Source organism: Pseudonaja textilis, chromosome 2 (genome assembly GCF_049901715.1).
Source record: "Pseudonaja textilis isolate UNSWEBS1 chromosome 2, rPseTex1.2, whole genome shotgun sequence".
Classification (NCBI taxonomy): domain Eukaryota; kingdom Metazoa; phylum Chordata; class Lepidosauria; order Squamata; family Elapidae; genus Pseudonaja; species Pseudonaja textilis.
The window spans coordinates 129,970,138-129,996,523 of record NC_141991.1 but is presented as its reverse complement, the minus strand read 5'-3'; the positions used below and the strand labels follow the sequence as shown (position 1 = coordinate 129,996,523).

Genomic DNA, 26,386 nt, shown 5'->3' with positions numbered 1-26,386 from the left:
AAGCACCATGGGGAGACCTTAAGGATTAGCTAAGGAATAGATTATCATGGAGAAAATCTATCTATGTGGTTACTAGGTGTCGAAAATGACTTGATGACACATAATCAATCATCAATCAATCAGTCAGTCAATCAATCAATCAGCCATTCAGATTAAGCCAGTAACAGTTTGAGAGATGTTTCAATATTCAGAAAAGGGGTGGGATGCATTCCTCTTGAACTTTCATGGGGAAAGTTCTTCCTAATAAATGGCTTGGGATTTCTCTTCTCTGTTGGGAAGGGGCACAGGCTTGTAAAATCATGGAATAAATGCCATAATTTAATGAGAGTATTCAAATATGCGATTGTCCCACTTAACATTTGGAAGTGGAATAACCGAGACCAGAGGCAGAGTTTATATGGCAGGAGGATCCTATTGGGCTGCATACTGGGTCACGCAGTTCAAAAAGTGGGTGGGATAAGGAGAAAGACATTAAAAGTGAGGCCAGAAGAAAAGCTAAACTTGATTTAATTGAAATGTAAATAACATTAACTCCATAATTATCCTTTTTTTAACATTGATCATCTGCTATTAGACTGTATCTCTAAAAGAATGCAAATGACCAGCTGTTTGCGAGGAATATAAATCCTTCTATTCCCCACCATCCAGTCAGAGCTGAAGAAGCTTCTTGGATGAGAAGCGAAACATCTTCAAAGAAAAAACAGAAAGTCCAATTGCCTCTCAAAAAAAAAGCACCTTTGAGATTGTATTTACTTCTTAGCTGGTGGGATTGCAGCAACTGTACACTGGCTTGCAAGGTAGTTTCTACTGTGCTTCTGGCCTCCTGATCAAAATGAGTAGAAATTGACTGATGCTGGCCTCATTGTGGGGAATTGTGCACATGGCATGGATGTGACTAAGGTTGGTTCCCTAATGATAGATAAAAGCTTCAGTTGGCCAAGCCCATGATGAGCAGTGGAGATCAATATTTATAGGGCCATTTGATGATGACTTGGAATGTGAAAGAATGCAACTCGGAATGTAAGAAAAGAAGAAGGACGTAATAAAGTTGAACGAAGGTGGCTGGCTCCTATGAATGGGAGTTGATGAATACATGAAGGGAAGGGATGGTATAATTATAATTAAAAGGGCTGAAATGCATGTAAAATTGATTGAACTGATATCATCTACTATATTATAGATTCTTCTGAAAGTAGGGCTTCCTCATTTTTAACAGTTGCATGTTGCTTTTTACTATGGAGATTCTCATTCATCCAGGTCATGGTTGTCCCAAAGGTGCTTTTTTTCCAAAAGGAAACTGGACTTTCTGGTTTTTTCCTCTCTCTGAAAATATTTCATTTCTTATCCAAGAAGCTTTTTCAGTTCCAACTGACTGATTCTAACCTTCCATTCCCCACCAGTCAGCTAAAACTGCGGAAGCTTCTGGGACGACAAGCAAAGGAAAAACCCCAAGAAAGTCCAGTTGCCTTCTGGAAAAAGCACCTTTGGGATTTCCATTGAATGGTGATAATGGTAGAACCAAGAAGAAGTTGGGATAAATGGTGCAACGTTGTGAATGAAGCCAGTCTCTGGGGGAAATTATGATGTCAGGCAAAATGAATAGATGAATGTGGGGACACAGAACAAAAAATACAGGACAAAGACCCCATTGGGTCATTGGGAATGACAAAAATGAATGAAAATTGTAACAGTCAGTGGGCAACTAAGATACATGGTGTAATTATACATCTATTCATCTGTCCACACAACTACAATGATAATGAATAAAAATAGGTTTAATCTGAAATTTATTATGAGGGTTGAGAGAAACAATGAATGATACAAGAGCTAGAATGTGGAACAGACAAATTTTTGCTACTACCAGGACAGGATAGTACCTGCCTTGGGGGGAATGGCCATATAGGGAAAGGAAGGATGGGAAGAAACTAGAGTGAAATAGGATAAATGGATTATGGTCTTATACAGGCAGTCCTCGACTTATGACCACAATTGAGCCCAAAATTATGTTGCTAACTGAGACATTTGGTAAGTGAGTTTTGCCTCATTTTACAACTTTTCTTGCCACAGTTTTTTTTAATATTTTATTTTTAAAAACAGAAATACAAATCTCTATTCACATTAACAGTGTTCGTGTCATCATTGATACATACATCTCCTTTTATACATAAACATCAACTCTTATTTCTATCCTTCACCCTTTTGTACCACCTATCCCAAACTGCATAATAATCAAAATCATCTTTGACTCTTAATTCCATTGTGAATTTATCCAGTTCCAGACAATCCATTATTTTTTGTGTCAAGTCTTCTTCAGATGGTAACTTTTCTTTCTTCCATCCCTGTGCGAAGGCTATTCTTGCTGCAGTTACGATATGTATAATGATGTATCGGATGCCCTTGCTCAATTTCCCCTTAATTATTCCTAATAAAAATATTTCTGGTTCGAGTTCTAATTTGTGTTCTTTAATTTCTGATAACCATCTTTGTACCCTCATCCAACATTTTTTAACCTCTGGACACTGCCACCACATATGGAAGAACATTCCTTCTTTATATTTACACTTCCAACATTCTGCTTTTGTGTTTGGATACATTTTGGCCAATCTTGCTGGGGCTAGGTGCCATCTACAAAACATTTTATATTGATTTTTCTTGCCACAGTTGTTAAGTGAATCACTATAAGCTGTTAAGTTAGTAACATTGTTGCTAAGTGCATTTGGCTTCCTCGTTGACTTTGTTTGTCAGAAGGTTACAAAAAGTGGTGACATACCCTCAGGACACTGCAACCGTCATAAACATGAGACAGTTGTCAAGCGCCTGAATTTTGATCACATGACCATCGGGATGCTGCAATGGTCATAAGTGTGAAAAATGGTCATAAATCCCTTTTTTCAGTGCCCTGTAACTTTGAACTAAAAGAACTGTTGTAAGTTAAGGACTGCCTGTATAACATTTACAGCTGGGATCTGAAATTCATATGAATTCCAGGGCCACATTGCAAAAAAAATGTGCTAATCAATGGGCCACATTCATACATTTGCAAAAATGCACAGATACCAAATATTGATCCTAATCCATAAAGAAAAGAATTATGAAAAACAACTAGTACTGTTTAAAATGAATCATAATTCAACAATTAAATTAAAATTATTGTCTTTATTACAGCATTTTTTATGGTTTCATAAAAGCAAGAATGTCTTGCCTCCCGTAAAACCATAATATATTTTATTAGCTGTGGGTTCTCGAGGGAAACAAAAACTAAACTGATGCATGTTTGGTCTCTTCTGGTTGCATCAAAGGTGCTTTTTCAAAAGGCAACTGGACTGTTTTCCCTTGAGCAAAATGAAGAAAACATTTCGCTTCTCATCCAAGAAGCTTCTAACTTATGAAGCTTCTTGGATGAGAAATGAAGCATTTTCTTCTTCTTCCTCAAGATAAAAACAGTCCAGTTGCCTTTTGAAAAAGCACCTTTCAGACAATTATGACCTGGATGATTGAGAATATCCACAGACATTCTCCTGGCTGCAATTCTCAACTTGTGTACCCTTTTTCCCTGAAAATATGACCTACCCTGCAAGTATTGATTTTTATATGTGCGCCCAATATAAGCCTTACCTCTCCCCACAAAATAAGCCCTAATGAAGATCCCTCCCACTCCAGAGTGCACAGGTAAAAATTAAGCTAGGGTGGGGATGGGGTGGTGGTGGTGGAGCTGCCCTACTACTTAGCTTTGGACAGTTTTAGCCAGGCCTTGCACACCCGACACCTGCCTTCACGGCCTCTTTCTTCTGCAGCCAGCAAGGCTGACAAGGCTTTCCTGTAGGCCACTGCAGCTGATAACAAAGCTCCAGATCGATTCAGAGCTCTGTTATCAGCTGCAGAGGCCTTCAGAAAAGCCTTGCTGGCTGCAGAAGAAGTTTCTGAAGGCCTCTGACAGCAAAAAGGAGGCCGGGGCGACGTGTGCAAGTGAGGTTAGTCAGTGGATGACGTCCCCTGAAAATAAGATCTGGTGCCTTTTTTGGTGGCAAAAATAAAAAAGTAAGACATGGTCTTATTTTCAGGGAAATATGGTATTATTGTGTATCTCAGCCATTGTCAGGTTCTTCATACACACCTTGGTTCCAGCACCAGCATGCTTGTGCACAAGATGTGATCTTCTAACACAGATGTCCCCATCTATAAACATGAACAGAGAACAGGAAAAGCAACCAGTCAGTGAAGGAAAGACCAAGATGGAAAGATCAGGGCAAAGCCATAATGGAAAGTAGGAATTTCCAAAGGCAAACACAAATGAAAAACTCAATATATTTGATGCTCCACACCCAATGCAATCCAACAGTGCGTTTAAGTGAAGCTTAAAAGAGGCAGAGAAACTACAGAATGATGTTGATTGGAAAAAGACATGGCTGTGGAAATGGGAGAAGAGAGTTCAATAGCCCTTGAGCAGAGTAAATGGGATTAAAAATGCAAGTCATGAAATTGAGATGAGGGAAGACCTTAAGACCTTGGAAGGTTTCTTAGAAACTGACATGGGAATAATCATGCGATATTTAAGTGTGGAATTGAAATAAAAGCTGGTATCCAACAAAAAATGATGAAAAAAATATTTATAAATGCTGCAAGAGTGCTGAAAAATAGAAAGATTGCGGATTCAGACTGAGAAAGTAGAGGAATGTTAAATTTGACATGATTGGCTGAGGAGTGGCTGTGCAACTTTTTTAAACATGTAGGTGAAATCTGCATCTGTGCTGATGATGGGAAGAAAATCATTATCTTTCTGAATGAAAGGAAAATAGAAAAGAGTAAATGCAAAATCAACAAATCAATCAACGAGAGGATGAATTTCTTAAGGATGCTTGGGAAGGTGTTTGGTTGAATTCTGATTGAAGTAATAAAGAGTAAAATTTGAGAAATTGCAATCTGGCCTTATGCTAGGATAGATTGGCAGCTGAGATTTCTGTTTTTCAGCAGGTTAGTAAAGAATGCATGAGCACGAGGTGGCCTAGTGGTGAAGATGCTCGCCTCCCACTCAGAAGTTTGAAAGTTCAGTCCTTGGTAGTGGCATATCAGTTGGGGGTTGACTCTACCTCAAATTAAGGGATTAAAGGATGTAAAAGGGAATTAAATAAAGAATGTAAGAAATAAAATTTACCCTCTTTGTTGATGTAGAGGAAGTATGTGATAAATTAACAGATTAACAGAGTTGGAAGGAACCTGGTAGTCCAACCCTCTGCCCAAGCAAATATATATAAATGGAATGTTTGCAGTGACATTAAAGTTTGGTTGCGGTCATGTGGATTTTTATATACTGATAATACCATGTTGTTGGCTGAGAATATGATTCAGAATATGATTCAGCAAATATTAAATAGATTAGAATATATTTAGTGCAAATCTGAGAAATAATGCGCAAGAAGCAAGATAATTGTGTTTCACAGGGGAAATGGAGAGAATGTGATTGCAAATTATACATAAACAATAAAAAATCAAAACAAGTTGTTTATCTTTTTTGTACCTGTAATACTTTAATGTTGTAAAAAGATGGTGAACTGGATGGAGACATTTCAAAATTGTATTAATGGTGGTAGGAAAGTATTAGTAGGCTGTACCCTCTGTTTGTCAATAGAAATTAAAAAGGCATTACATAAGAGTATGCCTTGCCCATTTTGTGATAAGGATTAGAGAACTGAATACATTAGGAGAAATGTAAGAAAAGTACAATGCATAGAAATGGGTTACCTAATAAATTTACACAATAAAACATGGAGAGACAGAGTCAACAAAAATGGGCAAGAAAATGCCATTTACATACTTGAGTCAGAAGAAACAATGCAAGTATGTAATTGTGTCATTTCTATCAAAATTCCATTGTGTACATGTCATCATTTTGTGGTTTGTTATGGATGTTGCTGAGGGGAAAGATAAATGCCACTGAGAGTTGACAAGATCTTCAAAATGATAAATGTGAAAAGGAGTAGGAGAAAATTGGCCTCCTGTGAAGTTTTTCTACTCATGCTTGGATTTTCTGCAGAATTCTTTGCGGAATTTTCTGAAACACAGAACCCTTTCCTCTCTTCTGTTTTCCTAGTATCATTTGGGCTGTATAAATAACAACATCCACCTCTTTAAATCTGCAAGTAGAGGAATAGCATGTCACCTCCACAGGAGGTGACACTTTAGAGGGAAAGAGATGTATCTTCAAAACAGAAATTTGTGTGAGGTATTTTTTTCTAGGCCATTGGTGCAGAGACTTTGTGGCTGAGAAAGAAGTGAGACCTTTGAGGTGCACACAGGCAATTAGGTTCCACAGTACTTGATACTAGTCAAAAGCTCAGCTCCTGGTCAAATTGTTTTTCAAGTTTAAACATCCATCAATTAACATAAACATCCATAATTTGCCCACCCAGATAATGGCTACTCTGAAAATGTACAGGGCCTATAGGGAAAGGTGTGAAAAGCAAGTGTACACTTGTAATGTTTGCAGTTATGAAAGACTAGTGAAGACATTTGAATAGATCTGATTCTGAAGAGGACATATTACATTTTTTGTTTTCTCGCTTTTAGCTACTCCCTGATTTATCCATCTCAACTGGCTGAATTAAATCACTAGCAAAAGGTCATCACTTGATCAGAGGAGAAAGTTGGGGGTTGGATGGAATTGCTTGGGATTATTAGTTTATTTAGCATATTTATAGTATAAGGCTATCAGACTCTGGTCATCATAAAACATTGAAAACATTAGGAATGTTTTAACAACACAAAGAACTATATGAATTCAGAAGAGAAGACCATATGGAAAGTAGCATGAAAAATTTAATAAGAGGCTCTCTCTCCCCATTGCTCCATGCCTGGGGAAAAAGCCAAAATATAGATCACATTGTATACATTTTTCAGCTTTTCTAATGACGCATTAAGTTGGCTGCATTTGTTTCTATGCAAGCTTGGGAAATGATTCCTATAAAGGTTTCTGTTCCTTGCATGTTGTGCCCAGGCAGGCAAAGAACATTGTTTAATACATAATATTTCAAGTGCAAGACATTTTTGCCCTGAAGTTTCTTTGCAATTAAGGGAACTTTTATTACTTGTTGTGGTTTAATTGAGTACTTAGTATTGCTTGAATAGAAGCTGGAAACATTTAGCTGAACATGGTTTTCCAAACCACCCCAAAGTCCTGAAATCACCCTTGAAAGCAACTTGTTATTTAAAATGAACTCGTTTATAGTATTCCTTTAACCAAGGTGCCCACATTGTAGTGATACACAAAATTTTCTTAGATGGCCATAGCTCTAAATAAAATGTTGTACAAGTTCCAATGATGCTGTAGCCCTAAGAAAGGCATGGTGTTACTCAAATGGCTCAATCTATCATTTCTGAGCCATTTACACGGATTCATAGAAAATCACCCATTCTCATCTTGATGCTCTTTAAGTATTTAGCCTGAGACTCATCTCTGAACATTGTTTGTGATAGTGGCCGTTTGTGGAAATTGCAGGTAAACACATCCAAAGAAACTAATGTTGGAAAAAACTGATGTGGAGGTGCAATACGTTTAATTCTTCACAATTTATGTGATTCATATGTGATTCATAATAACACACACACACACACACACAAATATGAACACACAAATGCTCTTACAGGGCTCCCCGCTAAAATGCACTTTTGCAGAATTTTCTAGAGCTGAACGTGTGTTCTTAGAATTCTCTTTGTGATCTTGCTGATTGGCTCAGAAGACCTACAAACTTCTGCAGAGCATCACACACCCAGATCCGTGCCTTGTTCTTTATGTGCAACAGTATATGTTGGCACAGAGGAAAGTATCCTCAGTTGTACCCCCTTGCATTAATCTTCAGTTGTGTACCATAGCTTAAAGCTCTTTGAAGAAAGCAAACATGGTAATGGTGAACATGAAAGGGATGCAAATAAGCTGGTATTGCAAGGCAAGCAATTTGAACAAATTAAAGTTATCGGATAGGCGTGTTGCACTTGATGTTGGGCCGTTACCGTAGAACTCATTGCTTGAAGGCAAGCCAAGCCCTTGAATATTTGCCTTCCTCTTCTCATTCCCATGCAACCAAGCCCAAGACGTCAAATGCATATAAGGAGACATCTCTCATTTCCACATCACAGGGGGGCTCTTGGTCTCCTCTAATCTCGACTTCTGTTTCTGCTTCACAACCTTGCCATTCTCCCACTCACAGACGCACCATGAATCGGCAATTCAGTTCCAGATCATTTTCAGCGGGGGGAAGGAGGAACTACTCTGTCTCCAACAGTGGCTTCCGAGTGGGCAACAGCTCAACCTCTGTCATCGGAGGAGTGGGATCTTTTGGTGGTGGCTTTGGCAGCAGAAGTCTCTACAACGTTGGTGGAAGCAAGCGGATCTCTATGGGCCTAGCTTCCGGTGGTGGTGGAGGAGCTCACTATGGAAGAAGCTTGGGTGGTGGTCTGGGATTCAGCAGTTATAGCACAGGATATGGAGGTTATGGTGGCGGGGTTGCCCTTGGCAGTGGCATTGGCCTAGGTAGTCATGTTGGAGGCTTTGGTGGTGGTGGTGGAGGAGGATATGCACTTTCAGGCTCAATGCCTTGCCCACCACCTGGGCGAATCCACAACGTCATAGTGAATAAGAACTTACTGACTCCTCTGCATGTGGAGGTCGATCCTGAGATTCAGAGGGTCCGGGTGCAAGAGAGGGAACAGATTAAGACCCTCAACAACAAGTTTGCCTCTTTCATTGACAAGGTAAGATGGAGGGCAGGGAGAACATTGCATTGCAAAAAGAAACACTAGGAAGATCATACAAGGGGTTCAAGGCTGTTCTGAAAATAAGAAACAAGGGAAATTTTCTTTTAGAACCTGGAGGTAGAGTGATGCTGCTCAGGATTTCTATAGCTTATGAAAACCTGACTTCATAAAGAGGACAAAATGACTGAAGCTACAATGATTAGAGTTTCTGCTGTTTTAATTGTAGGGCAACGTTCCTCAATCAGGTTTCCTTCATGTATTTTGGGCAGTAATTTCTATTAATCCCTTTGTCTATGTTGGCTGGGAACTATAACATTTGTAATTGAACCTATCTGGAGAGCACCAGATGGTGGGAAGCTACACTTGAGAAAAGAACTAGTAACTTTATTTAAGTTGTACATTTAAATTAAGTACTAGGAAGAAATTCTTAGGTTTCAGGGTATTTCTGTAATGAAATACCTTATCTCTAAATGTGAAAGTTTATATTTTCCCTGGAAATTATCAAATAAGGATGGTCAGACATTTGTAATGATACTAGATGAAAAGATATCTTGTCATGGAATACATGGTCAATTAAGACTTCAACACCCAGAATTCCCTAGCTAACTCTCAGGATTCTGGGAGTTGAAGTCTACATATCTCAAAGTTGCTGAAGTTGAGATACACTGATCTGAAGATTAGTGTCTGGCATAGCATTCTACTGCATAATTTAGTAAACTTGGTGGCAGAAGGTATGTGCAAATTCCTCCTAATTTCAATCCTTCTTATTTCTACCAAAGGAATTAGGAATTAGTTCTGTCAGAAATACTAACATCCACCCCCACAATACTGTTAAATTCACTGCTGGCTTCACTTACTAGATATGGCATCTTCTTTCAAATAAAATGTTATAGTGACATTGATATAAATCTATTCTAGTATATGTAGTAAATAAACCTATTTAATTCCTGAAAAGCTAATTGCCTCCAGAATGAATAGGTTAATCATCACTATTTCAAAGAGCTGGTTTCTCTTTGGAACATGTGTCTAAACATAGTTTTAAATGAAATCTTTTCTCATAAGAGGAAAGCTGCTGGGTAAACACAAGCCAAATTTTAGCAAAGCAAACCTACAACATTTTGAGACAGAGGTTACTTTTTATATATAAAAGAAATATAAAAGCTTTTAAACAAGGACTTCTTTGCATGCATTTCAACTGGGGTGGAAATGAACAATTGTGACTTTTAAAAGGATTTTTAGAATGTGGAAGTTAAAATGCAGAACTGTTGAAATTGGTGGAATTTAGGGGTGAGAGAAGTAGGCATGCTGCATTTTATTGCAACCATTTTGGATTAATTTGATAGTAGTAATTTGAAAATTCATTTGGTTAATATAAATGGTTCTAAGGAATTATGCAGTTAGTAGTATATTCCTAATGACATACTATATAACAATAGTATGTTCTTAATGACATATACAGCTTCATTCTTAGGTGTTTCTCAATCACAGGTTTGTTCACATGCATGTGAAAATCATGTTTCATCTTCGTCTTCATAACATGTTTTATGAAACATTTATTGCTAGTATTCACAAACTACTCCCCCAAGGTTTTATTATTATGATGTAATAGAAATAAATAAAAACAAACTTGGTGTAGAGGTTAAGGCATCATGCTAGATATTGGGAAGCCTTGAGTTTTAGTCCTGTCTTGGATATGAAAGTAGCTAAGTGACCTGGAGCCCATATCTCTTTCTTGGCCTTGGACAATGGCAACGGGAAAATTGCAGGGATTAGTATAGGTAGTCACCATGACTCAAGACTGTCTTGAAGATGCACACACACACACACACCCCACACATATGTGTGTGTGTGTGTGTGTGTGTATGTTTTGTTAAGTTTTCGCGGGTATTTATATGTATGGTATTTAGCTTTGTAGGGGTATTTTCCCATGTCATTATAGCTGTGCTTTTAAAGTTGTAGCAACGTTTCGGCAGAATCTCATCTGCCATCATCAGGCTTCTGTATTGTGTTCGTCTGTGAGTCAGACCTTCACAGATGTTTCAGTTTTAAATTTGGTGCTAGCATACTGCTGTGCCAGAATGGTTTTTTCTTCATCCTGATTGGTTGGGAGTCTTGGTCTGTGTTTATTGGTCTTGGAGTTTGCTGTCCATTTACTCAGAGCCAAGCCACACTAAAAGCCTCCAATATAGGAAACACAATGTTGCCAGCCAATCAAGACAAAAAAAAAAGCTACAAAACAGACAGAAGATATTAGAAACACCAATCAAGCAGAACACTGGAATCAAGCATCCTGCATGAAAGAGCTTTAAAAATATGCTTTTCCTTCCCTTCCCCCTGCATGAGAACATTAACAGGGAACAGGTCAGGAAGGGCTGTCTGTACAATTTAATGTTCTGAAAATGTAGTTTAGCCCTATGCAAATCTAATTAATACTTTGAGCCTTTCCTCACTGGGTTTTCTATACAGCTCTCTTCTAAACACTTGTATCAATATACCTCTACAGAGGCATACCACAGTAATGTCTTCCCTTCATTAAATCTATACTTGACACGTGCCTGGTAAATTTTCTGCCAAGCCCTCATTCATTGCTTTCCAAAATACTGGCAGATGTCTTTGTCCAGGTCATTGGTAAATAGAATTATAGAGTTGGGTAGGGTTATTTAGACCAAGTCCATTCATCTGCTCATTGCAGAAATAAAAATTTATTCTGAAGAATAAGTCTGAAGGTTACGGTTCTATAGGGAGCTTTGTAGGTAGGAAACACTGCTTTCCTGGTGAATTTAACTCTTCCCTGTCTAATGATCTTTTTACTTCACCTCATATAAGTTCAGTTTTGTTTCCTTTTCTGTTTTCTTTCCTTTCTCAATCCAGTTATCCTTTCCCATTGCCTAATTACTCAATTGTCAAACTATTCTTATTGTTATAGGATATACCATTCCAGACAAGTGGTTGTCCAATCTCTTCTTAAAAACTTCCAGTGTTGGAGCATCCACAACTTCTGGAGACAAGTTGTTCCACTGATTAATTGTTTTAACTGTCAGGAAATTTCTCCTTAATTCTAGGTTGCTTCTCTCCTTGATTAGTTTCCATCCATTGCTTCTTGTCCTGCCTTCAAGTACTTTGGGGAATAGCTTGACTCCCTCTTCTTTGTGGCAACTTCTGAGATATTGGAACACCCTCTATCATGTCACCTGTAGTCTTCTTTTCATCAAACTAGACATACCCAGTTTCAGCAACCATTCTTTATATGTTTTAGCCTCCAATCCCCTAATCATCTTTGCTGCTCTTCTCTGCATTCTTTCCAGCATCTCAACATCTTTTTTACATTTTGGCAATCAAAGCTGGATGTGTAAGATACAATCCTCTTCTTAGGATTTGTCTTATAGCTGCCTCATCATACATTTATTAGAAATAATAACAATGTTTTTTTTTAAAAAATACTAAAACTTGTTTAAATTCCATTTGGAGGAAAATCTTTCATTTATACTCAACTCTTGTTTCAGCCTTTTGAGGTGCCTCCACTGTTGAGGAATGAGATGAGGGAGACAATATTCTCCATTGGGTTTTTCACATTGAGGATGAAGTGAATGAAAATGCATACCAAGCACTGCCAGTCATATATAGTTTTGTATTTCCGAGTAGCAGTATATCACTCTCATGGCTGAGTTCCCAATAAATAGTTCTGGAGAAAAAAGATGGATACAACTATTATTGAAAAACATTATCCCTTGGAAAAACCTGTTCTGGATTTGTATATATCAAAATGTAATGGGGAACATTGTTCTTGTGAACTGGTCATCCACAATGATCTAAAATGTGGCTTCAGGGATTCCTGGGAAATGACTACCTTACTTTCCACAGGATGCCCTGTCCTTTCAGTCAGGATGAACCAGAATTTGGGTGGGGAAGACTTATCTGCTTTACTTTCTCTAGTTTATGATTTTTTAAAAAAATATTTAATGCATCCTGTTTCCATCTCAGTCCATGAAAATTCATGCATACTTGTGTATTCCAGTATATGCATATTTGCATTTAGTTTCTGCAATATACAGTACGCATTTTTGCAAAGCAATGTTTGTTTATTTCACTTCTTCCTTTCCTATTCCTTCTCCCTCTTTCTCTCACTCTTGAATATTCAAATGGGAGAAATGCAAATGCTGTATTTCAGATTTATTACTGTGGAATAAAGGCAAAACTGACAGAATTTTGTCACAATTTTTTCAGTACATTTAACATCTAATTTTCCTCACAGCTGAATATCTAATGGGATGTTTGGTCTTTCCAATTATTTATCTGTACTTGTGTGTTTTCAAGAGTGCTGCTTTCGGACTCAAATTTCCTTATTAAGAAACATATGGCCTTTCCTTCTGGCTAAATGAGAAATATAATCTTTTCCCATGCAAAATACAAAAGTTTACAGGCATCTGGCAACTGCATTACATTCTGGTGCCAAGTTTGAAAATCATTATCTTGTTAATTCTTATGACATCCCTCAAGGCTAAGTTCCTCATTATCTATTACTCTTGTTTCAGAGATGAAGGAGCAGCTCTGATGAGATAAATAGTCAATTGCCCAAGGCCACCCAAGAAATATGGCAGAATCATAATGAACATTTTGTTCTCATAGTTTAAAAACCTGAATTCTGGGGGGGGGGTCATGGAGGAGGGGAGAACATATCAATTAGAGCATTGGATGACTATAAAGACATATCATTCTTTAATGAGCATTAATAAATACTCCCTTTCAAATTATAAGCCATTGCAATTTTATCCTAAGAGGTTTTAAATATGAATAAGAAAGATAAGAGCTCTTTTGATCTTTTTTCATCTTTTTTTTCTTTTTCAAATTTATTTCAAGTACATCTTTATTAAACATGGTTTTCCATGTTTATTTAGCACCAATCCAACCCTAAACTACCATTGAGAAAACTATCCTATGCTTTGGCCACTGAGTGCATTTATTAAAGCAGCCATATCATTAGTGTGATTTTTAAAGCAGCCACATTTTTATCCCAGGCTTGGCTTAGGTAGAAGTTGTGGGGGGTGGGGTGGGGGGGAATCATAGCTGATTTAATGAATTGGGGAAGGGTATAGGTTTGCTTCTGAAGTCCTTCTGAATAATTTTTGAAGCAATAGCAGCTTCAAAGCATAATGTACCCCAAAGACAACTTCTTTAGATTTACTTCAATAGTTTGGTAGATTTTGTAGCAAAATAATAAGCTTTTGTCTGTGAATTGTGGCAGATCATAGAATAAAACAAAGTGATATAGAATAGAGTAGAGTAGAGTAGAATAGAATAGAATAGAATAGAATAGAATAGAATAGAATAGAATAGAACAACAGAGTTGGAAGGGACCTTGGAAGTCTTCTAGTCCAACCCCCTGCTTAGGCAGGAAACCCTACACCACTTCAGACAAATGGTTGTGTAATCTCTCCTTAAAAACTTCCAGGGTTGGAGCATTCACAACTTCTGATGGCAACTTGTTCCACTGATTAATTGTTCTGTCAGGAAATTTTTCCTTAGTTCTAAGATTTCAGGCCGTGTACAGCTATTTGTTTGCTTATATAGGAATTACGGTTTTCTGACTAGTGAACCAGTGAAGTAAAAATACAAATAAAAAATGAACATTGATAAATCTGTATTAAAACCTTTAAAAATGAATGGAAAACCGCAAAGGCAATTCTAAAATACCGAGTGCCCCTAAAAATGTAGAGACCAGATAAGCTTTTCACTGCTAGAAAGACTTAATCTTGGTTTGTCAAATAGTTCATTCATCTACATTTCAACCTAAGAAGTTTCAGCCTAAATAGTTAGTTGAGAGTGGGAGTGACCTTATTAGGCCCCATTAATCAAATTAGCAGCCTCAAATGCAACGGTAGGTATGGAATTATATTGACTGGGTTAAGAGCGAAGAAAGGATGGCCTAATCCTGATTTGTATACTTCCAAAAAGGTGAATATTTTTGCTTCCCTATAAAATTTCATGTTCAAATCATTCCTAGTAATAGATATTGCTGGGGTTTTAGAGAAACAAAATATAGATGTAAAATGCAACTTCCTATTTATTTCCTTTTTTAAAAAAAGGATCTATGCCAATTTTAATCAGCTGGTGATTTAAAATTTCACAATGCGAATATGTATATGTATGGTATTCAGCTTTGTTCGGGTATTTTCCCATGTCATTATAGTTGTGCTTGTAAAGTTGTAGCAACGTTTCGGCAGAATCTCATCTGCCATCATCAGGCTTCTGTATTGTGTTCATCAGACAAACACAATACAGAAGCCTGATGATGGCAGATGAGATTCTGCCGAAACATTGCTACAACTTTAAAAGCACAACTATAATGACATGGGAAAATACCCGAACAAGCTGAATACCATACATGTAAGTACCCACGAAAACTTAAGAAAACATATATATATATAGTCTGACTCACAGACAAACACAATACCGAAGCCTGATGATGGTAGATGAAATTCTGCCGAAATGTTGATGCGGTGAAATTGTGTGGAAATCAATTTTCAACATTTTGAATTTTTAAAATTAGAGAAAGGATGGAGGGAGGGTTAACTATTCAGGAGGACAGAACAGTTAAAACAGTGGGATGGCTTGCCTTCAGAAATTATGGATGCTCCATCACTGGAGATTTTAAAGAAGAGACCGGAAAACCACTTGTCTGAAATCTTTTAGGGTTTCGTGTTTGTGCAGGGAGTTAGATTAGAAGACCTCCAAGAAGGTCCCTTCCAACTCTATTATTTTGTCTCAGAAGTGACTTGGAGAATATTGTTACATGGAGAAATCAGCAGAGATTCAGCAGGGCCTTTCCACCTGATCTGATAAAGAATGATAAAAGAATTGCATTGGCATTAGGGAAACCCATGTTCAGCTCCCAGCTTTAGCCATGGAAGTTCACTTGGTAACGTAGTCCAGTCATTCTCTCTGAGGTCTGTCTATTTCACAGCATTTTTGCAGGGAAAAGGGGAAGACAGAGAGGCCTATATAGACAGGGTAGGAACTAATCTGCAAAACAAACGAACAGATTCTAGGCAATTCTTCCAAGAAAGATAAGGAGGTATCTCTTCTCTTTCTTCCCCTTGTTGGGTTTTAGGTGCGATTCCTTGAGCAACAGAACAAAGTCCTGGAAACCAAATGGGATCTTCTGTACCAACAAGGCTCTCCAGCACTAAGGGACAATCTTGAACCTATTTATGAGGCTTACATTGAAACTCTTCGAAGGCAGTTTGACAGCCTCTGCAATGATAAAAACCACCTGGACATAGAACTGAAGAACACCCAAGAGCTTGTGGAAGATTTCAAGAACAAGTAAGTAAAAATGAAAAAAAAAGTAGTTGATGTTGGGTGGATAATGTGGATTTCTGTCAAGAAGGCAAAGCAATGTGAGATGCCTTCCTCCCAATTATTGCAATTGCTCTTATGCTGTTTTTTTTTCACCATAGTTTCATGATTTGCTTTCCCTTCTCATTATTTGCAACTGGGTGGGCAGTCCTCTTTCAATTTATACCTAGTTGATTTGCCATGTATGGTCCTGTGCATAGGATCTGGCCAGGTATAATAGTCTCATATGAAGTATAGAACTTCTGCTGATACTTAGGGCAAGCAATGACCTCCTGGTTTCATTTGCCATAGAAGATTGTCATAAAGGTATATATTTAGTAAGGCTTGTAAAGATTTTGTATGCATTTGAACAACCGGTTGAATAAAGCTAATATTACCAGTAATCATTTATTCCTATTGCAGATATGAGGATGAAATTAACAAACGGACAGCTTGTGAAAATGATTTTGTGGTGCTCAAAAAGGTAAGTGGTCCATATTAACATATTAACATGGAAATGTGAAGCCACAATCATATTTTTTTTATTTCGTATACATCCCCACTCATTTGCACTTACACATCTATTTGCAGTGCTAAAATTAATAATCTAACATGCCTGGCATTCACAATTACCCCATTACCTATGTTAAATCCAATACCAACATTTCTGAACCATTGATGTGCAGCTTATCTTAGGACAGAGGTACAGATTGTTGCTATTAGCACATTTTTTAAAAAAAACTCTCTTCCAAAAGTTCACATATCTATGCATTAAAAATTGTTGGCTTCTAACCTGGGGTATATTTATTTTCTAAAAGTGCAGCTTAATTATAGGGATTTGTTCTTGCAATGTCCACCACAGCTGATATCACTACTGATTGTAAATGAATGTGGGGTAATGGTTACAGTATTGGGATAAAAGTGGGGAGAGCCAGGTTGCAGTCCACCCACACCCATGGAAGCTCACAAGATAAAATTTGGGCCTTTGGCTCTCTGGCAATTCAACCTACCATATAGGGTAGTTCTAATGCGGAATTCTAGGAAGCTCAAGCACTATAAATGCAGGCTTGAGCTCCACAAAGCAAGCTCTTCATTGAACAAATAAATAAATGCTTTGTTCTGTATTATGTACCCAGTATAGTACCTGCATAGAATATTGCTTCCTTAAAAAGCCTTAAAGCAGGAATTTCTGTGTTAAATTTAAAGCTCTGACCCAACATTGCCTGCTCTGTCCAGACTATGATAGTATTCATATGTTTCTTCCAAAGGATGTGGACAGCTCATATATGCACAAAATTGATCTGGGATCCAAGTCTGACTCCTTGACTCAATATATCCAGTTCTTAAGAGCGCTCTTTGATGCGGTAAGGATCACTTCTGCCTTATTACACCTATTAGCACCTAAAGCAAATTCATTTTTCCACTATGTGACCAATAAATGCATGTCCCTGTAGAGCAACGCATGCCATCCCATGTAGAGCTTTCTGACTGTGTTTTACTGCCTGCATAACCCTGTCGTTTACCTGTTATAAAAGCTGTCCTATAAATTCATTAACCATGAATAGCTCCTTTCAAAACAATTATTATCTTAATCCTAGGTAAAATAAATTCATCCTTATCAGATTGTTTGGTGTGGGGTGAGATCAGGAGGGACTTTTTCTGTATTGCAAGAATACCTGAAAAGGTGGACATCTTAATGGGCTTTCAGAGAGAGATTCACATCTCCCATGCCATGTGAGGCCAATACGCATCACATCTTTTCCCCATGGAAGTGAATGGTGGTTGTTGCCACTTCTACTTTGATAGCTATGAACAAAGTGACACTGAGAATTCAAAATCATATATAATGATAGAAATCCCATCTGTAAAGGATATCTGCTTTGATAGAGGATCTGGAATCTTTATTGGAAAATCATTCCTATACTTATTTTCCTGTGAGCTCCTTTCAATGTAGATACATGTCTAACAAGTTAATCCAAGGGCACGAACACACTCTGAGGCCACGGTTCCACATCAGGGGTTTTCCCTTAACAATTGTATTGTTTGAAACTCCGACAGGAGCTGGCTCAGCTGCACTCCCAGGTTAAAGAGACGAACGTTATTCTGCAAATGGACAACAACCGAGATCTGGACCTCAACAGCATCATTGCTGAAGTCAAAGCTCAGTATGAAGACATTGCCAATCGGAGCAGAGCTGAGGCCGAGGCGTGGTATCAATCTAAGGTGAGGATCCTTGGCCAAAGCAGATGTAATTTCATCTCACCTTGAATGACAAAAAAAGTCCCCTCAGTTATACAGCAAATCTCTGAGGGGTTTCAATGTTAACACTGGAACAAAATATAATTTCATACTCTCTGATGCTCCTGAATTAAGAACTACTGAAATCTGAAAGAACCAACCAGCAGTTTGTCCAGAAAGTTAGTCTTTTGCAAGAAAATCAAACAACGGTTTTTATGGCAACCCAAAGAGGTTCATGAGATCATTATATCATATTTTTAAAGATCTTATCTACTTCACAAGATATAGGGAGCACTATTTTTACGTCATACACATAGGGCATATTACACCCAAAAATGGTTTGGTGAATGACCGCTGTCAATAAATAGTTATCCTCATCCCTTCCATTTGTATTTCATTTTTCTAAAATGTAACCTTCCCCATCTTGGGTGTATTTATAAGATGTTTCAGCTGCTAGAAAACAAAAAGGTATGGCCTGACATACGATGTACTGTACCTTTCTGTTTTTCCTCAAGTGGAAAAGCATGTTCTGCTCATTTTGTAAGCTGGCTCTTTTGTCTTGAGAGTCTTCCAGCTTCCTGGAATGGTTCCCAAGAATCTGCTTTTTGCCCTGAGAGCACATCTGCATATAAATTTATATTCAGTATATGCATTCCTTTATTGAAAATATATTTCTGTTCCTGTAACTAAATTTTGACTCTTCATCTAAAGAAAAACTAGATCTTACTGTACATTAAGCTTATGCAATTCAAAAATTTCTTTTTCAAGTGCTTCGAATGCTCAACCTTTTTTCCATACGTTTGCAACCAATACCAATTATTTTATGCATGTGAATAAAGAACATTTTGTGAGTGGAACTTATTTAAGATGCACAAGATGATAATTTCTTTCTACTTTGACTTTCAGTTCCAAGAATTGCAAAGTACAGCTTTCAAACATGGAGATGACTTGAAATCAACCAAAGATGAGATTGCAGATATGAGCCGGTTGGTCCAAAGACTTCGCTCTGAAATTGAAATTTTGAAGAAAGCAGTAAGGCATCCCTTTTCCTTCCCTTTTTCTCCTCTCCTCTCTTTATTTCTTTTTCTAAGGAGAAATTAATTGCTGTAGGATGGTCAAAGATTCAACTCTTGTAACTGCCTAGGCTCACCCCCCCTCCCTTTAAACAGGATTTATGCAATTCATATTTCAATAATTCCTTATTCTTTCTTATTTTGTTATTAAAAAACTTTCTATGGTTTCTGGGGAGAAAGGGCAATGGGCCATTTTCCAATTAGGTGGCTGATGGCTTCTCCAGATTTCTTTAGTTTCATTTGTAATTGCTTTCAAAGCATATCTTCAAGGCTCCTCAGGGCTTCAGGTTCAGGATCCCATTTTCTATTATTCACTTTTACTGGTTTGGTATTCTCACCTTATTTTTCCCACCTGAATACTTTCGCTTCATCCAGTTCATATGGAAACCACCTGGGGTTTTTTTTTTTGGTGGGGGGGAGGGAGGAGAAAGACATATTTTAATTGAAGTAAAAATAACAAGACCATAGAATGGTGTTTTTAAAGAAGCAGTGTCTTACTATGAATAAACCACAAGAAACAAAGCAGATACCTTACACCCAACAGCAACAGAAAGAAACAAATTCCCTCAACTACTAGTCGAATTCTTTCTCCAAGATCTTACATTCTTCTTTAAGAAACAATTAAAAGTAAAGATGGGGCTTGGAAAGAATGCTCATTTAATGTTGGTGCTGCAACTAAAAAGTCACTTTGAATTAATGAATTAATTGATTAATTCGTATTGCCAATTGCCTGCATGTACACAAAACGTGATATCTCAGGGAACTTTTGTCTCTTTCTTTCTCAGATTGCCAGCCTGCAGTCCAACTTAGCGGAAGCTGAGCAACGTGGGGAGTTAGCCCTGAAAGATGCTCGGACAAAGTTGCTTGACCTCCAGACTGCCCTAACAACAGCAAAGGATGAGCTGGCTCGCCTGCTGCGGGATTATCAAGAATTGATGAATGTGAAGCTGGCCTTGGATGTTGAGATTGCTACATACAGGACTCTGTTAGAGGGAGAGGAATGCCGGTAAGTCACTGACCAGGATATTAGATTCTTTTGCCTATTTCCATCTGCAAAAGACCAGTTGCTAAGATCTGAGTTTTGTAGGTGATTGTTTATTCTGGTCAGATGCAGAACAGACCATAGATCGCCTAGTATAGACATGGGTGGGGACTTGGACAATCCCTTTAGCCAGTAATGTAGCTAGATTTTTTTTTAAAGAAACAACAATGCATAGTTCTAGAGAAAATTATTTGGAACAGCAGAAAGAGAAATATGTTGATACAAGACTAAAGCCAAAAAGGAGATAGCTTAAATCAGGGATGTCAAACTCAAGGCCTGGGGTGCAGATCTGGCCAGTGAGGTGCTTAGATGTGCTCGTGGGGGGGGACCCTGGAAACAGTGAAGGATTGGCCCACAGTGCCTCTGCCAGTGAAAGCAGAGGAAGCTCAGGAGCTCAGGCCGCTGTGTGCGGCCCTCCTGAGGTCCATTTTCACTGGCAGAGGTTTACAGGAGGCTGTCGAACAGGGGTGGGATTCAATTTTTTTAACAACCGGTTCTGTGGGTGTGGCTTAGTTTGTGGGTGTGGCTTGGTGGCCATGTGACTGGCTGGGTGTAGCCAACTCAATATCACTCACATCGAGGCACGTATCTCCTCACCTGGCCTCTCATGACTGTGGGGATGCTGCAACAGTTGTAAGTGTGAAAAATGGTCATAAGTCACCTTTTTCAGTGCCATTGTAACTTTGAATGGTCACTCCACACAAGCAAAGTACCAGCAAAGGAGGGGAAAAAAACTCCAGAGAAGTTCCTGAGACAGGAAGTCTAGTCCTGCCAAGAATGTAATAAAGGTTAACGGAGAGGCAGTTTCTGTAAGTAACACCAGAATGTTTCCTTCCTGCCTTCCTTACAGGATTAGGCCAGTAATTTCTTCTAACAACAGGTCCTCCAAACTGCTTAGAAGGTTAACAACCGGTTCTGGAGAATAGGTGCAAACTGGTAGAATACTGCTGTCAAAGCTGAAAACGGAGCTCGGGAGCCTGTTTTCTCTTTCAGAGCACTTGGGACACCACAGGCGGCCTCAACACGAGAGACGTTGAGCTGGCCACACACATCCTGTCCACACCCACTCCAGACCCCCAAGGTTAAACACACCTGATGCGGTCCTCAATGAAATTGAGTTTGACGCCCCTGGCATAAATGCTACTATAGGAGTGGTTAGAAAACCATGAATTATGAAAATGCTACTGTACAGACCTGTGTGGTTGAATCTCATTATCCTGAGAATACCCAGCTCACACATAATAACCTGACGCTCTGGCCCTGAGTGGTAAATTTTCAGGATTCAGGAAAGACTCCTCGAAGCTATTTTGAAGCAAATTTGATGTCATTATAAAAGCCATGAAAATGCTGAGAGCTATAGAATTTTCTTGACGATAAAATTTGTTCTTGGCTTCAATGCTTTGTTTTTCTTCTCTCTCTTAGGATGTCGGGAGAATTTGAAACCCCTGTTAATATCTGTAAGTACACAATCTAACCTTCAATTAAATTAGTGAGTGCCTTTGTCCTCTTTAGTGATCAAGACTGATTTCTTGTATGATTTTTCCAATCCACAGCTGTGATCAGCAGCTCGAGCACCATCAGTGGTGCAGGAGCCGGAGGATATAGTGTCGGTGGGGGATCTGGCTACGGAGCCGGAGGAGGAGCTGGATATACTATTGGTGGAGGAGCCGGTGGATTAAGCCTTGGTGGTGGTGGAGGCGGCGGCGGCGGTCATAGCCATGTTAGTGTTGGAGGAGGAAAAATGAGCCGGTTTAGTAGTGGGGGCAGCTTAAGTGGATCTGGAAGCCTCACAGGGGGCGGATACACCTATGGTGGGGGGAGTTCAAGCATGAAGATTGTATCGTCCACAAGCTCCTCAAGCAAGAGAATAATCAGCTAAGGTTTCCAAAAGCAGAGGTCACTTCCTGCTTCAAGAAACAGAAGAGTCTCTTGTTATCCCATACCCAACCAACACACCATACAGTACTTTCTGAAAATTAAGTGTGCCCTCAATTGCCCATACTTCTGCTACAGTGATCACACAATCCTCTACATTTACAGGGTAAATGGCTTCTTGGGATGACACTTGTAAGCCTAAAGTATGATCAGGAAGTTGATCTAATATTGCAGCCCTTCCAAGTTCTAGGTGGATGATCACATACTTGGAAACTTCCTCTCTCTTTTGCTTTCTAAAAGGATGTATGTATGCATGCAACAAGACCAGTGTGTCAGGGCTTCGAGCCCACTTTTCCCCCTGGCATGCTAGTTTTGCATGAACAGGCATGTTTTCTGATCAATGACAGAAGCATTTCAATCATGTAATCATCCACCTGCAGGCTCAGAAGTGGCCCATCCCAGAAAGGCAGAAGATGCGAGTTGATGTGATTGTTCTGACTGTATGTGTTTCACCCCATCTGTCTTCTTACACGCTCTGCTGCATAGACCATTGTAATTTCCCTGCACCCTCACGTTGTTGGGTTAGTGCTTCTGTGAACGGAATGGTGCTTCACATATTTCCTTCCTCCGTGTGGTCAGCGGTACTGTTGCATAACTCTATAGGAAGCAGGTAACATAGCTTGTCTCTTGGCTTCTCTGCTTCAGTGGCTTTGCCCATCTTCTTGTCACAAAGAGAATACACTAAATTGCAGATGAGGAACAGGAGCACCAAACTAGACATACTACTTTTATAAGCTCTGTTTAAAAGATCACTTTATTGTACATCCGCTGTTAAATTTTAATGTACAGTAGTTCGTGTGATTATACCAGCCTCTAAAGTTGTTAACAAAAAGCAAAATGTAAAGTTCCGGCAATACCTCGTGGAATTATCTCTCGTGTCAATAAAGTCTCGTGCTGCAATAAATACTGTCATTTTCCAAATTAGCTCAAAATATTCTCTTTTGTTTTGTAGCTGAAATCATGGAACTGCTTCAACCTGTGATTTAGAACCAAATGTGATTTTGAGCCTAATTTCATTCAGTTCTAACTTCTGGTAACATTTATCCCATTCCTGCGGCTTCTGCTTACCCGGCAAACGTAAGAATTAGAAAAAGAATAAAAGGAAGAGAGAGGACAGGGAGTGCCAGAGCGGCTGAAATGGGATACACTAGATTTTTGCTCCACCTATTAATTTCTGCAGTGTTGTTTTCCATTAGCCAACGTCCTTCAAAGATTATCTCTGAGGGAACTTGGCCCTGGACAAAAATAAAATTGCCTATCTTCGCTCTGCAAGGTATCAGGAGCCTTTTGTGGGCTCTTGCATCCATTCCAATAATTTCCCAAGGAAAGCTCACAAAACAGGCCCAAAGCTAAACTCAGGATAGATCCGTTTGCGAGTTGTCACCTTCCAGCCTCACATATTTGTGCATTCAAACTGCTCTCATGGCAGGAAAGGGGGGAGGGGAATAGAAGCTTTCTCTCCTCTTCTCCCTTTCAAATATACTATGAGAAAAGTCAGGGTTTTGTTATTTTGCATTACCTTTTACATATGAAGGAGCCTATAATTAGTTATAATTCATGCTTCCTAGACACAGCCATGGTTGCCTAGATGAGTATCCAAGGCTATTTTCAAGAGCAGTAGAAACACTGAGAAACACTTGGTTTTTGTGGAGGACATAAGCTGTTCTTTCGGCAAACTTTACTGTTTCTGGTCAATTCAACATCGCAAGTTTTTGAAGCACAATCAAGGTTGTAGAATCTCTTTACCAGCAGCAAAAGCAGGAGGAGCAGATTCATATCAGGCAGGTGCCCACTTATTCTACCAACTTCAGCAGCACCATCTAAGCATATCTAAGCAAATGTTCCCAGAATTACCTATTTTGAATAGATGCAAACATAATTCAACATTGATGCAAACATAATTCAACATTCTTTGGGTATTACTGTGCCCCCAGGATTCAGTGTATTGAGGAGGAATGCAAACCTTCTCTCTCTCCATATATAGTAACTCTAATTACCTACATCCTTACCCGCATTTTAAAGCAATAGAAGCTGTTTTTCCCCAGCAATGTATTCAAATGAGTAAATATATCTGTTGCAGAGATGCCCAAGGGATGCAGCTAAAAATAATAATAATAATAATATGGTACGTGTGATGATACACTTGTAGCCACCAACTTGATTTTTTTTTATCTCTGTCACATGTACAACATACACAAAAAACAGATGATTGTACTGCTGTTGTCCTCATCTTGATTTTAAAATCATATTTTTGGAACTCTCCTTGTCTCTTGCACCAGCTGTCTGCTTGACCATCTCTACTTCTGAATGCAGATAGAAGTCACCCTATTCCGATGCTGGTGATATGTAAAAAAATATTACACAAAGTCTTTGTATATTTCCTTACATCTCCTTGAGAGTTCTAACATTTCTGGTATCTGCAATAAAACTGCCTTGTGAACAAACTTTTCCTCACATGTCCTGCTTGTTTAATACTAGCTGCAGGAGCAATTTGTATCTGCAAACATTTTAAAGCATTGAATTAACCATCCCTTGCTCTGTTGAGAGAAGTTGGCCTTATCGAGCTAAGGCTGTAAGATCCGGTCCTCAGCATCTATGGAGCTCATGAGTCCATGTACCTTCAGGGACAGCTTTGGTGCCAGGTCTAAACAAGATGACTGATCAGTGCCGGGCTTGGCAGTAGGTTCAACTGCAATCCCCCCTAGGCTCTATTCTTTGAATTAAAACATGGGGTTGGACTAGAAGACTCATAGTAAACTAACTACTATTTATCTTAATATGGGAAAGGGGGTGGGGAGGAGGTTGAGATACCATTTGCTTCACCAACTGAACCATTAAGATGTTTTGGGCAAGCTCTATTTCCATCAATTTTTTCCCATTTAAAGAAATAAATCAAGAGTTAAAATATAAACTAGCAAAAAAACACAAAAAGAACAAAACAAAACTAACGAGGAAAGAAACCCCCCAAAATCAAAGGTACATTAAAAAAGAAAAGAAAATACACATATATTCTCTTGCCTAGTTGAATACTAATAAGTATATTATGACATTAGTAATTTCCTCCCCTTGTGAAACAGGTCTACAATATACAAGCTTCTGCAACTCTATTTACCCAAACAATTTGACCTATCATCTATATATACTGTAAAAAGAAATAGATAACAGGTAAGCCCAATCAGAGAAACTAACTTCAAAATCGATCAGTTCTTATTTTATTTGGCTTACGTAACAGCTGCAGAAGGCATATGATTATGCTATAAGGTTTCATTAGAGTTACATTCTACATTCCTGCCTCTAAATAACATAGAATGAATAGGCATACGGGAATCCTAAATCCAAAACAGAAGTTTGAATAATCTGCAATCTTAAAGCACATTTCTCATTATTTGTCATCCTTATTTCCACATATTATCATTATTCAAATCCTAGTATACCCACTGAAATTTGATGGGCCCCAGAATGCCATGGACAGTAGTTGGGATCTTTACATTTTGAGAAAAACATCTAAAATTAAAGAAGATCATTATTTTCTGGACAGCAAACTGCATTTGTCAACAAACAGAAATAAATCTCACACCTTTCCTAAATAACTCCATGCCCAATATTAAAAAATGGTGCAGCAATGTTACTTCCTGGGGTCGGTATGCACCTACTGTTAGACCATTCCTTTACTAAATTCAAGATATTGAGCTAATGAAATGAACTCCTTGAAGAAGACTTGGAATTACAGTTTTCATTTGAGAAATCATAATTTGAGAGAGAATATCCACGTTCTTCCCTCCACAGATCCATGGCAGAACAATTGTTAGAAGACATTAACTCCCATCATCATTTACTTCTCCAAAACATCAACAATTGGACAGGAATGAAATTTCTCTAAAGTGATTCACGTTCTCCATCTTATCTTGGTAAAGTATAAAGATCTTCTACCCCAGGATCACAACAGTAGCACTCCCTGGATTGGCCATGTGGCAAGGGAATTGCAGCTTTGTGCGCCAACCTTTGCACTGAAAGA

General features: G+C 38.5%; 1 protein-coding gene across 1 annotated transcript; it reads left to right on the top strand.

The window, feature by feature from the left end:
• The first annotated feature begins 8,064 nt into the window (after positions 1–8,064).
• On the top strand, positions 8,065–23,295 carry LOC113445510 (keratin, type II cytoskeletal 75-like). Its single transcript, XM_026714722.2, has 9 exons — positions 8,065–8,745; positions 15,857–16,071; positions 16,507–16,567; positions 17,352–17,447; positions 18,142–18,306; positions 19,228–19,353; positions 20,180–20,400; positions 21,859–21,893; positions 21,990–23,295. The coding sequence occupies exons 1-9, from the start codon at positions 8,209–8,211 to the stop codon at positions 22,313–22,315; spliced, it is 1,782 nt and encodes a 593-aa protein (XP_026570507.1). The 5' UTR covers positions 8,065–8,208; the 3' UTR covers positions 22,316–23,295.
• Positions 23,296–26,386: the final 3,091 nt, after the last annotated feature.